The 18339-nt window shown below is 43.9% G+C and overlaps 1 protein-coding gene across 3 annotated transcripts in view; it reads left to right on the forward strand.

Annotated features, from left to right (window-relative positions):
- The first annotated feature begins 1445 nt into the window (after positions 1-1445).
- Positions 1446-18339, forward strand: part of mtss1la (MTSS I-BAR domain containing 2a) — a 46052-nt gene continuing 29158 nt past the window's right edge. For 2 of the 3 annotated variants that reach the window (XM_023971993.2, XM_023971995.2), the window contains exons 1-3: positions 2619-3114; positions 10720-10781; positions 10968-11041. In XM_023971993.2, coding sequence (XP_023827761.1) covers positions 3046-3114; positions 10720-10781; positions 10968-11041 — 205 coding nt within the window. In that variant the 5' untranslated portion in view covers positions 2619-3045. Of the gene's footprint in view, positions 1602-2618; positions 3115-10719; positions 10782-10967; positions 11042-18339 lie in introns of those variants that run through there. The other variant, XM_070435251.1, reaches the window with a different exon arrangement.

Consider the following 18339-nt stretch of genomic DNA (forward strand, 5'->3'; position numbering starts at 1 on the left):
TAGGAAGGACGGCTGTATCTTTGTAGTGAATGGGTGTATTGATACACCATCCAAAGTGTAATTAATAACTTCCCCATTCTCAAAGGGATATTCAATGTTATCTTTTTATTTTTTACCCATCTACCAATAAGTGCCCTTTACAAGGCATTGGAAAAGCTCTCTGGTCTTTGTGATTGAAACTGTGTTTGAAATTCACTGCTTGACTGAGGGACTTTACAGATAATTGTATGTGTGGGGTACAGAGATGAGGTAGTCATTCAAAAATAATGTTAAACACTATTATTGCACACAGAGTGAGTCGATGCAACTTATTATGTGACTTGTTAAGCATATTTTTACTCCTGAACTTATTTAGGCTTGCCWTAACAAATGGGTTGAATACTTATTGTTCCAAGACAAATGTTCAGCTTTTCATTTTTTATTAATTTGTAAACATTTTGAAAAACATAACTCCACTTTTACATTATATGGTATTGTGTGTAGGCCAGTAACAAAACAATCTCAATTGAATCCATGTTAAATTCAGGATGTAGCACAACAAAATGTGGAAAAAGTCAAGGGGTGTGAATACTTTCTGAAGGCACTCTAGGTATGGGTAAGGGTAGCCTATGGAGGGCTTCATATAAAATGGAAAACAATCTGTTTGGGGTCAGAAGCATGATATCATAAATCGCTTCTCTCGGTCCGTGTATGTACACTTAGGCCTAAATGTATTTACGAATAACATTTGCGCGTCTATACAAATGCTAGACTTCTGTAAATTGTATCATTGCTTTTTGTGGGTCTTAAAATGTCCAATTAGCGCTGCATGAAATTGTCACTTTTGCGCTTGTTTTTAAAGACACGTCAAATACTGCCAACCCTCCGACCGCAGCGCAAGCGCACTGYTGTTAGAACGGTAAATAGCCGAGCCAGACATTATTTTGCTGTGCATAGAATGGAGTAATGAGTGCATTCAGATGCGTGGTCTGTGCCAAATTTTCTTCACAATACAATAAACAGGCTCATTCTGTTCTGGACAACCCAAAGTATAGCGCCATGTCATCTTGTAACTGTACATCAAGCATAGTGATCATAAACGTTGACATTGTATATTATTTGAGTTTTATGATATGGAAATGTGAAGTGCACATTTGGACTCAAGGGTGTTCGGCTTGCTTGTTTGACATCAAAATGCTATTTATTATAATCATCAACGTCTCATATTTTACAATACATTGAGTTCTCGTAATTTCCAGAATTTCCCTCACTCGGACAACAAAATATTTGCAAAAGTTGGCCAATTAGCGGTAGGGATGGAGGCAACTTTTTTTCCCCGCGCGGTGTTCAAGTTTAGAACGGCTGTGAGTCAAAACCCATACAGTCAAAACCCATACAGCGCCGTGAAGCAGACAGTGCTCTGACGTCATGTAGTATAGCGTGTTACTGTCCAGCCACTGTGTTCCAATTTAGCCGCTTATCAGTCTCCGATGTTCAACTCGTATACGGGTAGAAGTGTAAAGGGCTACACTTAAGTTACGTAAGCTCTCAAGATCTTCAAAGTCTCAAGCTTGACACATTGAGAGTGGATAATTGATTTCAGTCATACAGCCTTACGGAAAGTGAGTATAAACAGAAGAGTTGGCGTTTTCCCCCCTTACTAAAGCCATCATTCACTGAATTAGGTAATAAGGGAAACTCGTGCAGACACGCATGCAGTGGTGGGTTGGTGGTGGAGGAGGGAGGTGGTTTCAGTGTCGGGATATTTTTTATTTTTTTTGCTGAGGATGCCAGCGAGGCAGAGCGAGGTCTGTGGTTCAGACTGACTGGGCTGCAGGCCCACAGACAGGCCTCTGACAGACTCATCATGGCTGCCCACGTGGTTGGGGAAACACTGAACAAGAATCTGGCTTTAGAGTAGACGGTGATATGGCGATTCTCCTTTAAGCCCAAGAAGCAGTCATTCAACATGCCATTTACTAGCTTTTCAAGTTTAATCGTGTCAAAATATGTTCGTTACTCACCAATGAGCAACTATCGTCATTTACTGCCGTTATGGCCGGTATGGACTTCCAAAAAATGTCTAAATAAAAAGTTACATGCAACTGAAAATAAATCCTCTTCTACACAGCAGACAATTTACAATTTTTGGGGGGGAATCAGATACCTTTTATTGTTATCACACAAGTGGGATAAAGAACCGTTCTTATTTCAAACAACAACGGGCAACTTTGTTGCTATGCAATGTAATTAATGCCGCTAGTGTATGTACTAAAGAAAAACATTAAGGTTCCTTTAACTTGAAATAACATGTTTGCTTAAAATAACATATTCAGCAGCATATTTGCATGGTGGGGTCTAGATGTTGTTTTGAATCCATTGTTGCTTGCAACAAAAACTCGGGATTGATACAGGCAATGATGAACAGGCGCGTGCATGCTGAAAGCACATTTGGAGCTGGGGATATCCTTTGTTTTTCTCTTCAGAGTATGCTTGAATGAGAAGACGGACTCACTTTTGTTTGAATCAGGGGTGTCCCTCCCTCCACGCTGCATGTGACAAAAACACTGACCGGCCCCCTTCAATTCCTATGGATCGAACTACAGAACCTCCGCTTCAAGACATCTGTTCCTTTCTAACAGAGCGCGCCCCCGTTTCCAGAGCTGTGACTGAACGACTGACTCTCGTGGTCCCCGGACTGGTGATTTCCACATTTGCCCGTGATATCAACCAAAGATGAAGATCGACGTTGACTCAAACTCACCCTGCTCTTCTTTTCGCAGTTTGTAGATCGGAGGGAATTGCAACGAGGATTTTGCTTCCTCTCCATCACTCTCGTCCGAGCAGAGAGAGTCACCACCGAGCGTCAAAAGCCCGGTGCCATTGAGTAGCCGATTTCTTTTTGTCTGCCCTCTAGCCGGGGGTTTCGCATCCTCTGCGTCTGGCTTGGATGGGAAAGGACAACGAAGGGCGAGTGAAAAGATCGGGGTTCTGATGTTTGAATATTTTGCGCTTCTGGACATTTAATTTATCGTATTCAGTCATCGTTGAGAGACTACTGTGATTATGGAGTCGGTAGAAAAGGAGTGCGGAGCGTTGGGTGGATTATTCCAAGCTATCGTCAACGACATGAAGGTACCAGAGCTCGATTAATGTCGTCAGGTTTTACCGAGCTATTGCATTGATGATCAGAAGCAATTTACTGCCTTTGTTTCCTCTCCTATTCCCTATTCCCTACCCCCTCACTGGCTATGCATTAGGATACATTGTGATAAATATTTTTCCTTTGTGTTATTTGCCTAGAGTGGGCAGGTTTGTAGGGGGGCAGCTATTCTGGTGACGACCAACAGTATGTCCTTGAATAGAATCAGGCTGTTGATTTTTTTTATGAGGTAATATTTGTAGGCTATAGGCTATACTTTGTTATGCAAAATGTATGTTATACTATTGTTATCTTTAACTAAATAATAACAGAATAATGTCTGAATAAAAAAGCCTGGGTTCCCATTGACCCACCTCTTAATCAGTCATTGTTACAACCACAGTTATTACGGATGTCTTGATGGATGTATGACAGCTCACTAACCTAATCCGACAAACATGACAAACAACCTTTATATCACCTCAACAGCTGGGATGTGGACATATAAAGCATGATGCATACATTGATCACATAACCCATAACATGTTTTTAGTGTGTGCCTGTGTGCTTACACATTTTCCTGTGTCTAACGTCAGGCCAATGATGGAGAGAGGGGTTGATTGATCAAATTTGGCGACCCCTTCTCATCCAGGAAGGCACCTCTTTGATAAAGTCATTTTGGCCACTAGGCCCTGGTCCCTATTGGCCGTGGTCTGGCTCACGGACACCATATGGCCACTGGTCCCTATTGGCCGTGGTCTGGCTCACGGACACCATATGGCCAACAGCGGACTCGAGTCTATTGGCCGTGGTCTGGCTCACGGACACCATTGGCCACTAGGCCCTGGTCCTATTGACGTGTGTCTGGCTCACGGACACCATATGGCCACTGGTCCCTATTGCGCGTGTGCTGGCTCACGGACACCATATGCGCACCTGGTCCCTATTGGCCGTGGTCTGGCTCAGGACACCATATGGCCACTGGTCCCTATTGGCCGTGGTCTGGCTCACGGACACCATATGGCCACTGGCCATCGGTCCCTATTGGGCGTGGTCTGGCTCACGGACACCATATGGCCACTGGTCCCTATTGGCCGTGGTCTGGCTCACGGACACCATATGGCCACTGGTCCCTATTGGCCGTGGTCTGGCTACGGACACCATATGGCCACTAGGCCCTGGTCCTATTGGCCGTGGTCTGGCTCACGGACACCATATGGCCACTAGGCCCTGGTCCCTATTGGACGTGGTCTGGCTCACGGACACCATATGCCACTGGCCCTGGTCCCTATTGGCCGTGGTCTGGCTCACGGACACATATGGCCACTGGTCCCTATTGGCCGTGGTCTGGCTCACGGACACCATATGGCCACTAGCCCTGGTCCCTATTGGCCGTGGTCTGGCTCAGGACACCATATGGCCACTGGCCCTGGTCCCTATTGGCCGTGGTCTGGCTCACGGACACCATATGGCCACGGCCTGGTCCCTATTGGCCGTGGTCTGGCTCACGGACACCATATGGCCACTGGTCCCTATTGGCCGTGGTCTGGCTCACGGACACCATATGGCCACTGGTCCTATTGGCCGTGGTCTGGCTCACGGACACCATATGGCCACTAGGCCCTGGTCCCTATTGGCCGTGGTCTGGCTCACGGACACCATATGGCCACTGGTCCTATTGGCTGGTCTGGCTCACGGACACCATATGGCCACTGGGCCCTGGTCCCTATTGGCCGTGGTCTGGCTCACGGACACCATATGGCCACTAGGCCCTGGTCCCTATTGGCCGTGGTCTGGCTCACAGACACCATATGGCCACTAGGCCCTGGTCCCTATTGGCCGTGGTCTGGCTCACGGACACCATATGGCCACTAGGCCCTGGTCCCTATTGGCCGTTGTCTGGCTCACGGACACCTTATGCCCACTGGCCAGTGTCCACCACCAAAGATTGTGATGTCTCTCTTTATATTTAGATGATGGGGGTTTGGGGGAATGGGCAGCCAAGCTGGACAAGTGCACATAGGTTGAGGCCGTGGCCTGGTTTGGTCTGTTGTACAAAAGATGGAAAGTATGAACAGGCATGGTCATCAGCCGTGGAGGAAGACTAGTTGGGTCGCTGCCAAGAATAACAGCTTATATATGTCCTCTATCATTAGCAACTGTAATTTCATTTCTAGGATAAATGAGTTGCAATGAAATAGACAGAGAACATAACTACTGCGCTGTTATTTATGTACCTGTTGGTAGGGCGGRAGTAACAGAGCATTGGGACGAAAGTAACAGCTGGCGAGTGCACAATATCTGTCTTATCTCCATGTTTATGGTTTGTAATGCTTATTACGTTCAACAAATGTACTGTCGGCCATCATTTCATGTTTGTGTCGATTTGAATAATTTATGCTATAGGTTTATAATTTATGAAAATGAACCATGCGTCAACATCACAATGTTGCGCAACCACAATATTTTGCCATACAATATTAGTCAGACTAAAATGGATGACATAATAGCTGTATTAACCATCATTTTGTCATCTTACCTGAATGGGGATGTAGTAGGAGGTGTTTTTCACAATTTTCACTGACTATTCATGCTTAGCCCTTCCAATCAGGTGCGCTCCAGCTGTTCTTGTCATACGTGATAGAATACATGTCTGTATGCCCTTCACAAACGGCAAACTCATCATGCTCATCACATTTCCATGTAATTGACCCCCAGAATCATGAAGATATACAAATCAAATCAACATGTGATTTGTCACATACACATGGTTAGCAGATGTTAATGGTCACATACACATAATTAGCAGATTTAAATGCGAGTGTAGCAAAATACTTGTGCTTCTATTTCCAACAGTGCAGTAATATCTAACAAGTATTCTAACAATTCCCCAACAACTACCTGATACACACAAATCTAAAGGGATGGAATAAGAATATGTACATATAAATATATGGATGAGCGATGGCCGATCATCTCCTTTGTTTTGTTGACGTTGAGTGAGAGGTTGTTTTCCTGACACCACACTCCGAGTGCCCTCACCTCCTCCCTGTAGGCTGTCTCGTTGTTGTTGGTAATCAAGGCCACTACTGCTGTGTCGTCTGCAAACTTGATGATTGAGTGGTAGGTGTGCATTGCCACGCAGTCATGGGTGAACAGGGAGTACAGGAGGGGGCTGAGCACGCACCCTTGTTGGGCCCCAGTTTTGAGAGTCAGCGAAATGGAGATGTTGTTTCCTACCTTCACCATCTTGGGGGTGGCCCATCAGGAAGTCAAGGACCCAATTGCACAGGGCGGGGTTGAGACCCAAAAGTATGTGAACACCTGCTTATCGAACATATCATTCCAAAATTATGGGCATTAATATGGAGTTGGTCCCGCCTTTGCTGCTATAACAGCCTCCACTCTTCTGTGAAGGATTTCCACTAGATGTTGGAACATTGCTGCGGGAACTTGCTTCCATTCCGCAACAAGAGCATTTGTGAGGTCGGGCACTGGTGTTGGACGATTAGGCCTGGCTAGCAGTCGGTGTTCCAATTCATCCCAGAGGTGTTAGATGGGGTTGAGGTCAGGGCTCTGTTCAGGCCAGTCAAGTTCTTACACACTGATCTCAACAAACAATTTCTGTATGCCCCCTCGCTTTGTGCATGGGGGCATTGTCATGCTTAAACAGGAAAGGGAATTCCCCAAACCGTTGCCACAAATTTGGAAGCACAGAATTGTCTAGAATGTCATTGTATACTGTAGCGCTAAGATTTCCTTCACTGGAAATAAGGAGCCTCGCCCAAACCAATAAAAACAGCCGTTGTTCCTCCTAGACGTTTCCACTTCACAATAGCAGCACGTACAGCTTACCGGGACAGCTCCAGCAGGGCATACATATGACGAACTGACTTGTTGGAAAGGTGGTAAGCTATGACTGCCACGTTGAAAGTCACTGAGCTCTTAAGTAGGGCCATTCTACTGCCAATGCGTGTCTATGGAGATTTCATGGCTGTGTGCTCGATTTTATACACCTGTCAGCAACGGCTGTAGCTGAAATAGCCGAATCCACAAATTTTAAGAGCTGTCCACATACATTTGTATATATAGTGGATATTTAACACAACGTAATTCTAATTATGTCATATCATTTTCAAACATTCAGTCACTTGTTGATATTTTGATGACAATATAAAAGCAATATGAACTAGAAGAGACAATGGCCTGTGCTTAAATGTTTTATTTTATTCCATGTCATCAATTTACATCGTTACTTTCATCCCACCCATCTCTCCTGTAACTTCTCCCAGGCTAACACCCAAGACTAGCTAGCATGATACTTGGAACCTATGCTGTCATTTAGTCACTAGATGGGTTCAGAAAATGACATATGTTCGAAACCTTAACAACTAAACACAACTCTACAACCAACAAATATTCCGGGTGTGTTTTTTTTAACTTACGTCGCTCAAAACCACTTTTTGTTGATTACTCGGCAAAGCACGGTCATACTGGGCTGTTTTTTGTTGCAGGGAGGGTCGTCCTCCTTATTAGGAATGTGCTGACTTCACTACGGCATTCTAGCTTCTGTGTTATCTGAGAAAACGGGCGTGTTACTTTCACCCGTGTTACATTCGTCCCGGCTCTGCCCTACTCGCCATAAATAGGACTAGGAGTTTCCTGACCACATAATCTGATCAACTCTGGGCCCTAGTTATAAACTATATAAATATAGAAAGTGTCATATGATCTGACCAGGAAGAACTCTGGGCCCTAGTTATAAACTAGATCTAAACTGTATATATAGAAAGTGTGAGGATATAAAGAATGATTATGTCCTTCCTCTCTAGGCTTGGAGCTCTGCTTCTATAAAGTCTTGTTCAAACTTCAGGCCTTAATGCTCATATCATTTTTTGAATACTGAATGTCCAAACAGTAAGTTACAAGTGACCAAATCAGATTTCTGTGTGTTCGGACAGCTTGTCATTTGTCATAGTAATGACGGGTGTGTGCACGGTGGTGTAGGCTGATTGGTGGTGGCGCTCGTGCTTCCTAAGCTCAAAAGTCATGAAGCAAGCTGACAACAATGCCCGTCATGGACGTTTCCCAGTTCTTTCCTAATGTCCTAAATCATAGTGTAAGAAAATGTTTAGCGCCTCAAAAGATAAGATGTGATTTTTGGCTAGCCAAAGCGGTCAACTAGCCAGCTGGTTAGCGTTCTAGCACATTCACTMATTTGTTTGTTAACAATTAACAAGCTAGTTAGCTAGCACATGTTCTTGTCCAAACTGTCTACAGAGTAGCTACAGTAGCAACAAGATATGCCAAATAACAGTCTAAAAACCACCAAGGTCCCCCCCTTGTCCATTCATTATAATCTAAAAGGCAAAACTGATCCTATATCAGCACTCCTACCCTGAGCCCTGGTATTGATCATCTACTCACAGTGGCTAACTGGCCATGGCCACTCGACACCATCTATTTATGGGGCGTCATTTGTCAAACACTGTACGACGCTCAATGAGATCAGCACTTAATATCGGCATTTCCTACATTTTTTTGTTGTTGCCGTGTCTACGGGAGCAAAATGAGGCTTGGAGAAAGGGACATATTGATAAACAGCTGGAATCAATGGGTCAGGATTCATAAAACTTTACTCAGSAGTCAGCACAACTGGGTCGTATTCACTAGGGCCTTCAAATTCAAATCTGGACCTTGAAGCCAGTTCCACTGTATTTTTTCATTCTTTCCTTCTAATCAGGGACTGATTTAAACCTTGGACACCAGGTGGGTGCAATTCATTATCAGGTAGAACAGAAAACCAGCAGTAATCCGGACCTCGTAGGGTAAGATTTGAATACCCCTGCGCTAGGGCATGCATTGGAAAACGTTTTCAAGTGCTGCAATGGAAAAATGGAAATTAGCCTTTCTTATTGGAAAAGTCCAAGTAATCCCTCCCKGTTTCAGTCAGTTTTCTTCCATTTGGTACCTAATKTATATTACCCAGGTGCCTAGTGCTTAGTCTCCTTCCTGGCAAGCCAAGGAGAGAATTAGCCCCATGTCTCTATGACTAACCCAGCTATTTAGGCTAGGTACACACTGTCAGTGTTGCAGCCTGTTGAGAGCTCTGCGTGTATCACTAACTCCTCTATATCTAACAGCGCAACATGACACAGACCAGCCAGCATCTGATGCAGTTATATAACAGCCATCCCTGCTCTCTTCCGATGAATTCATTAACTGAGGAAGGAAGGGTCTGCCTGGATTTTAGGAGCTCTGTATGTGTGTGTCTTCCTTCGCTGCACTGCATGGATCTCTTAACCCTGCATTCCCCCTGCTCCCTCAGCTGTCCTGGCTCAACCTCCTCTCAGCCTCTTCTCAGCCTCCTCTGTTGTCGCCTGGAGGCGCAGGGCTGAAAAGCTGATTAGCCACCTGTTGCAGCCCAGTGAAGACAGACAGGGAGAATGGTGAAGCATGGGGGAAACATTTTAACAGTGAATGTGATAGCCTTTATAGTGAAACCAGATCACTTTGTGAGCAGTTAATTCTCYCATAGAAAGATCTGGAAAACATGGAATCTCTTCTTTTTATTTTTGTTTAACCTTTATTTCTTGGGAGGATATGAGGAGAGAAATAGAATGAGAGTGAATGATCTGGGATGTTTTTTTGCCTATTTTCTCATTTCTCTGCTGTCTTCTCACTTCGCTGCAAGAGAAGATTGTGAATATGCAGTCAGGCTGTGTCCCCCTCTMTCTGGGGAAAACTGAAAACTAGCTGTTATTGGCAGAGAGGTTTGGAACTCTTTCCTATTGGTCTATWAGCTAATTTACTGCCTGCCAGGCAGGCCAAAACTCCATCCCACCAAACAACTCTTACACTAAAAGGGCATTATCACAATTTCACAGTATTATTCCAACCCCATAGTTTGGAAATGTATATAAAACACAGACAAATCACATTTTTGACTGCATTGGGCCGTTAAAGAGCCGGMATGCAACCTGCTCTGTCCCCCCCAATTTCCCCCTTCCCCCCTCCACATACACCCAGCCCGCCCTGCAGCACCCCACAGGAGCAGAGACGCTATTAGATAGTCACACAGTCTGGGAACATTGTAGCAACGTAGTTAAATGCYCTTTTAAAATACATGTATCAGCAGAAGTTTGTTCTTTAGGCATGCTGTRTTGACTTCAAGACTTACCCTTGGGGGAGAAGCTACCTTTCAGAGTTATGCATCCATGCTGGGCACATGTTTCATTTTCACAGTCAACTGTGTTTTCAGCTTGGTTAGGTAAGAGAGAATATGCAAGCTTGATAGGACGATAATGTATTATGTTGTTCTGAGTCTTACAAATGAGTCATATCAAAATGCTGAGCACAGAAAGTGCTACCAAGTGCTGGTCAACTGGAACAAAGCATGATGTGTGTGTGTGCGAGTGTGTGTGTGTGTGTGTGTGTGTGTGTGTGTGTGTGTGTGTGTGTGTGTGTGTGTGTGTGTGGTGTTGTGTGTGTGTGTGTGTGTGTGTGTGTGTGGTGGTGTGTGTGTGTGTGTGTGGTGTGGTGTGTGTGTGTGTGGGTGCAAAAGGTTTTAACTAACATTTGCTTCCTTTTTCATCCAGAGTTCCTATCCCGTGTGGGAAGACTTCAGTGCCAAGGCTACTAAACTGCACTCCCAACTCAGGTGAGACCTTCATTTCTTTAGTATTTATGTCTATGAGACTGACTATAATTGAATGTCCTATCCAATCCCTCTTCAGTAGACTGGTAACTCCAACTGTCCTGTGTTGACATTCTGGACTGTTGATGGTTTCTAGTCAATGTAGATGTTGAATACTGACTGCTGTTTCCTCCTCCTGTCCACATGTAGGACCACAGTTCTGGCAACAGTGGCATTTCTAGATGCCTTTCAGAAGGTGGCAGACATGGCGACCAACTCAAGAGGTAAGGAGACTTTCTAATATCCTTGTTTCCTCATGCTTGACTCAACCAATCTGAAAACATTGTATAGGTGAAACTAATATCCTACGGTGATTTTGTTATTGCTTTCACTTATCTAGTATTTTTCACATCAGTGTGGCTCAGGAAAAAGAAGAGAGGAAGGAAAAAGAAGAGCGGGAAGCCACTTAAACAGATTGAATGGGATCTTACGCACTTACAAATTCAAAACATATCGTACGAATTGGAATTCGTAACATATCATCCGAATTGCAGGAAATTTGTCAGGACGTAACCTATTTCGAAATGTACGACGTTCTACACAATCGTGCACAAATTTCTAATAATATCTGTCTGCGGACTGCGATTACTAGAAGAAAAGTTGCAAGCATTGGGCTGGTAACCAAAAGGTCACTGGTTCAAATACCCGAGCCGACAAGGTGAGAAATCTGTCGATGTGCCCTTGAGCAAGGCACTTAACCCTAATTTGCTTCAGGGACGCTGTACTACAATGGCTGACCCTGTAAAACAACACATTTCACTGCATATATCCGGTCTATGTGCCAATAAATTACATTACTGCCTTCGGGAAACACAAATACAAGSCTCGTGAGCGCTACTTTAAAAACTACTGGCTGAAATGATACAAAACCTTTATAACGCATCTTTAAGACTACTGGGAAGTGCACAGTGTCTGCTATCAGCAGTATACAGGCTCTATGGTCATGTTCAAATGCAGCCTTCCTTGGTAGAGGTAGTCAATGAGATGACTTGATTGAAGGGAGGATGCATTTGAAGAGGACTCATGTCCAGATTCAGTACTGTATCGTAATTTAAGATCTGAAAGGAGGGGTGAATCTGCATGGAAACAACCCACCAAAGTGTAAAGCTGAGCTTATTGTATGTAGGGCTGGTGATGAGGTCGTGTTTTGATCTTGCTTTGTCACTGTATGGAGCGGCAGACAGATCCGATGTAGGACAATGATTAAAACAGATTTCCACCCAGTTGATCATCGAGTGCAGTGTTTAGGTCAAAAACCTACACACACAGTCATATGCACGCACGCACGCACGCACGCACACACAGACACACAGACACACACACACACAACAGCTGGTGCTCAGCCACCTGACCTTAGACCTCATGCTGACACACACGAAGCAGTCTGTAGAATCTAGTAGTGTGCTATGTATACTTTACATGTGTACCGTCCTATAGAGAATAATCTATACCTCCACATAACCACCTCTGAGTCTGTATAGTCTGCAACAGCCCATCCGCTGTTCTATAGTCGCCCATTCGTTACAAATGAACTGATGAATAGTGTAGCACGTTATTTGGAGAGTCCATTTGTAGATGCTCTACAAAACGTCTGTCTCAGTAACATGTCAACAGCATCGTCTAATGATAGTTTACTAAGCATCTACAGATAGGGCTATCCTAATAAAGTGTTACCATGAATAGGGATACACCAGCTAATTGCCAAACGGGACTGCATCACTGATGAGGCTGCATCACATAACCTAGAGTGAGGTCAGACGCTGTAACAGTGGGCCGCCAGGTGTGATGAGGCTGTCCGATGGCCTAGACATAAGAAGGTCCAATATGTCAGTCATCCTCACAGCATGGGAGCTCTCAGAGGGGCTGGATCCTGGCAACATCTGGCAACCTGAACCTATTCTCACTAGTAATGTTATGACCGTGCCAGGGCAACTCTTCAAAGGAGTTTGTGGACGGAGTGAGAGCAAGGAGGGAAGGGGGGGGGAGAGAGAAAGAGAGAGGCAGGAGAAAGAAGAGCAGAATTATTTTAAATGCTTAGAGAGGACATGATGTAAATCTCTGTCACTCATACGCCCGCTCACACTCCCACCCCATCGGTCTCCCAGTGACATTAGCTTTAGGATTAAAGACAGACATCATTGCATCCAGGGCTGCAGCATCAGAAGGATGCATATGCACACAGTATGGAGAGAGATGTTCTAAAACTAATGATTAAAGAAGAATTGCCTCCATTGCACCAGGCAAGCGCCTTCAAGCCCAGATCAAATATTAGAATTGATTTCAAGTGGTATTTRAACCCAGGTCTGTGGAAGACACACAGCATCCCAGGTTATAGACCGTAAACAGTAATAACTGATCCCTGTGTCTATGTAAAAAGATGGAGATTCTGAATGTTCTGCTCTGAATCGTTAGCGATTTGTCAGTGACACCAATTCCATTCCGTTTGTCCTCTGGGAGCCCTTTGGTGCTCAGTGCCAGTCAGTGGACTCTACAACCGCAGCCATTATTTTTGCTGGAGGAATGTCAATATTTATGGTAACCGGCTGGTGCTGGAGAACGATGACCCCTGAACTCTCACTGCAGGCTGGGTAGTTTGGGCCATTTCACCTCCCTGATTTGTGGTACAGCAGGGTTCGCTGGGATCTCTACAAGTGTTTAAATAGCTGGTTCAAGTGAGGGAGATAAGCTAGAGTAGCAATAGTGTTATAACACGGTGTTGTAGAGAGAGACAGAGAGAGACAGAAAGAGTGTSTGTATGTCTATTAGTCTGTATGTGTGCGTTAATGAGTCTGTGTGTKTGTGTCTTTGTGTCTGTGTGTGCGTTTATTAGTCTGTGTGTGTGTCTGTGTGTGTCCGTGTAGGGGTTATTGCGCTACAGGGGTCTGCTCTGTGCCCTGATTCTCTCTCAGCATCAGGGGATGAACCCCAGCTGCTGGCACAGCTGGAGATTTCATCACGTTCTTCCCCTTTAATCTAGCCCCCGACACACTTACCCATCACCCTATTAACTCACTACCCATCTCACACACTTACCCATCACCCCATTAATTTACCACCTATCTCAAACCCATCACCCCATTAACTCACCACCCATTTCATACACTTACCCGATCACCCCATTAACTCACCACCCATCTCTCACACTCAGCCCATCACCCCATTAACTCACCACCCATTTCTCACACTCACACCATCACCACATTAGCTCACCACCCATCTCACACACTACGGCAATGTACTGGAGAGATAGTCTTCGACCTTGCAGTGCCGGCTATGGAACCTCTCCTCCACATAGATTTGAATGATACTGCATGGTTGTGCTGAACGGGGGAGAGTAGACATACAAAGACTTATGATGGAGAAAGATCTTTTCAATCACAAGAGCGTATAACGGGGCCAGTGCGATCACAATTGTTTGTTGCATATCCGTTCTACACGATTCATTTTGAGGTCTCATTTATAGTTGTACCATTTTTTACCAAATATGCCGTCTGCAATCTAGCTGTTAACCCAAATTTTTAGGTAATGTTTAGTGACTGTTAGATAGAAACCTTGTGTCGATTGAGAGGTTCATTGGTTCAGGGGTCTAGATAGTTTGATTTTGAGACGATCAAAGACAGTAAGGTCCTTAAAAATAACTGTATATGGAGACTATAGAACTAAACGTATACCGGGCCTCTCGAGTTATTGACTATATAACAGTAAGGACTCGAGTTCATCTAGACACTATAAACTATCATAGTTGGGTTGTTATAGGACCTTCAACTAAACACTTATAGGGATCCTATGAGTTTTAATAGACTAAATCAACTATACAGAAGGACCTTGAGCTTTATAAGATATAACTACAGCCAAGGAACCTTGTATTTATAGACTAAAACTAAAACCCAGCTACGGTACCTCTTGAAGTTTATAGACTACTATACTACAGTAAGACCTTGAGTTTATTACCGGGAACTATAAGATCTACCAGTAACGGAAGTTTGATTTATAGACTCCCTAACTAACAAGTGACAAAGAGCCGCTTCTTGACGTATATTAGACTAATAAGAACCTACTGTACAGGTTTAGAGTGATTATACGACTATAACTACAGTAATGACTTCAGATTTATAGACAATGTTAAGTTACGAAGTAAGGACCTTTGAGTTTCAATAAGACTATAAACTAGGCCAAGCAAGGACTTTGATATTATAGACTCATCACTACAGTAAGGACCTTGAGTTATAGACTATAATACAGTAAGGACTCCTTAGAGTTGTTTACGACTAAGACTATATACAGTAAGGCCATTGAGTTATAAGACTCATACACTACATTATGCGGACCTTGATTTTAATAGAACTATAATACAGTAACGGATCCTTGGTTATAGAGCTATAACTACACTCGTAAGGCATTCGAGTTATACAGACGATCATAATACAGTTAAGACGGGTCTTTGAGTTATAGACTATACCCTACAGTAAGGGCTTGAGTTCATATAGACTATAACTCACAGATCTTAACAAAGGGGCGGAGCCCCACCCCCCCTCCGGTAATGTTGAAACCATCTTTTATCATTTATCAGATTTGGTGTGATGGTGATAAGAATATAACTACAGTAAGGTGCTTGTTGAGGCTTATTAGACTTTAATAAACTACAGTAGAGGGTTTTTGAGTTATGAGACTAAGAAACTTACAGTAAGGGCCTTTTGAGTTAAATCAGATAGATACACTTCACAGTTATAGATTTGCAGTTTAATAGACTAAACTCTACCAGTAAGTTGGCTTTGAGTTATACCGCCACTATTACTACCACGTAATTGGTCTATTAGAGTTTCATAAAGGAGCCTATAAACTAACCAAGTACTTGACCATTGATTCTCATAGATCTATAACTCACACGTAAGCGAACTTGAGACGTTAATAGAACTACTAACAAGAAGGACTTGATTTATAGACTATAACTACAGTAGCCACGTACCTTGAGTTATAGACTATAACTACAGTAGGACTTGAGTTATAGATATAACTGATTTTGAGCTGAGGACCTAGTTTGAGACGTTATAGACTAATAGGCTAAACCAATTATAGAGGGCCTTGATTTTCTCATTTAGCCTATAACTAACAGTAAGGACCATTGAGTTATGCGACATACATACCCACTAGTCAAGGGTTTGGGTTAAGACTATAACATACAGTAGGGTATGTTGGAGTTATACGATATAATAACTACAGAAGGGCTTTGAGTTATAGACTATAACTATAAAGGGCTTTGAGTTAAGTAGGACTATAATAGCAGTAAGGGCTTGAAGTTATAGACTATAACTTAAACACGTAGAGGGTTTTTTGAGTTATAGACTATAACTACAGGGTAAGGGGTTAATTGAGTTATAGACTATAAAACTACAGTAGGTACTTGATCCTGGGTTACCTAGTTATGTATACTGACGCCTGAGGCATTGTTTTTAAATAGACTTAAGTTCTTCCTTCTATTCTTCAGAGTACGTTGTTGTTCGCACCCAATAAGCGGCGCAACATTTCTACCTCGGTTAAAGATATTCAGTGATACCCGATCTGTTTATTCAAATGTACTATAATTCCCAAAGTGTTCTGCCATTTCGTATTGTAGGCTAAGTGGGCATTAACAAATAGGCAATTACGGGAAAAGAGAATTCATGAAACGGCTTGTTATTCCCATTGCTGGTTATTGTGAAAGGCATGACGCCATGTTCCTATTAGACATGTTGCTTTTGCCCTCGGGAGTCCACTTGGTGGAACTGTCCACAGCGTGTGACATGAGCGCCGCTGCAAATTTAAAGTGTAAGGAACTGTCCAGCCGCTGCTAGTGGTGGAGTGTGGCGCAGTTGACGCAATCTTACATAGCGCTAATACAGTTTGTCCTGGTCTTTTCTCTTGAAGTAGAAGGTTGTAATGCAATTTTGAGCAGTAGCACATAACCACTGTACCACAATTTTAATAATTGTTTTCAGAGGAGTAATTACCTCCCGGTTCCTCCCTCCATTACACGTCTCAACACCATACCGCTTCTGCTTGCCTCCTCCGCTCACTCCCCTCACTCCCATCCCTCTACCCCATACCCTCACCACACTGTCCCCCATCACCCATTAACTCATCCTGTTTTCTACCTCCCCTTCTGCACTCGAGCGAACATCCACCTGTCCTGTCACTGTTCTCCCACTCACAAGCTGAGAGAGGGAAGAGAGGAGAGCAAAGCATGAGGAGAGGAAGTACTGCTGTGGAAATGGACACTGGGTATTAATGGGAATGGTCGAACTCAGCCTAGCATCTGTCTTCAATAAGTTTGTCCTTAACTGACAGTATATTTGCTGATTGAGTTAAAGAGTCGTTTTCTCTTAAAGAGGCAAATGTAACATCTTGTAAATGTAAGATGTTTCCTCACTCTTTTTGCTGTTTGACCGGTTTATGCTTGAAGTCCTACTGTGTGTGTGTCTTCAGTGGAGGTCTTTGCCTCTGGATGGCTGGTTGGGACTTCTGACAAGGATGTGGAAGTGTGTGTTGGTTAAATTATTGGGATAAGAGAGGGTAAGTTTCTCCAATATTGGATAAGAGAGGGTAAGTTCTCCATATTTGGATAAGAGAGGGTAAGTTCTCCATATTTGGATAAGAGAGGGTAAGTTCTCCATATTTGGATAAGAGAGGGTAATCTCCATATTTGGATAAGAGAGGGTAGGTTCTCCATATTTGGATATGAGAGGGTATGTTCTCCATATTTGGATAAGAGAGGGTAGTTCTCCATATTTAGGTAAGTGAGGGAGGAGGGGTACGTGGCAGTGGATGAGGTTGGATGGAATGGGGGATGTGTTGGGATTTTCACAGCTCTCTGTAGCCAGGAGAGAGACAGAGAGAGAGAGGCATAGAGTTATCCTCTTATAGCTTCACTCCAACACACATAACAGACTGGGTTTCCTCTCCTCACATCACCAGGCCATAGCTTTAACACTAACACACTCAGATGTCCTGCGATCACTCTGTGATGGGGGTGTGTGTAGCGTGAAGACACTGTAGGTGTCCTGTATGCTAGATCTTACTCACATAGTTTCAAGTTTTATGTCTCGTATGTACAAGGATACACATGGATATAACGTACCGAAGAAACCTCACAATGAATCCTTCTCGACATACTATAGAATACATAGCATCTGCAACTCACACTCACAAGACACTTTCCAAGATGTTTGATCCTTCAGCTCTCTCCCTTCCCTCTCCCTCTCCCTCTCCCCCTCGTCTTCCCCTCTCCTCTCTCTCTCTCTCTTTTCTGCTCTCTCTCTCTCCCTTTCGTCTCTCTCTCTTCCTTCTCTCTCTCTCTCTCCTCCTCCCCTCTCTCTCCCTCCCTCACTCCTCCTCTCTCTCTCCTCTCCTCTCTCTCTCCTCTCTCTCTCTCTCTCTCTCTCCTCTTCTCTCTCTCTCATCTCTCTCTTTCTCTCTCTCTCTCTCTCCTCTCTTTTCTCTCTCCTCTCACAAACACTCACACCCACACACACACTGGGGGGGGGGG

This window comes from Salvelinus sp. IW2-2015, linkage group LG26 (assembly GCF_002910315.2).
Source record: "Salvelinus sp. IW2-2015 linkage group LG26, ASM291031v2, whole genome shotgun sequence".
NCBI lineage: Eukaryota > Metazoa > Chordata > Actinopteri > Salmoniformes > Salmonidae > Salvelinus > Salvelinus sp. IW2-2015.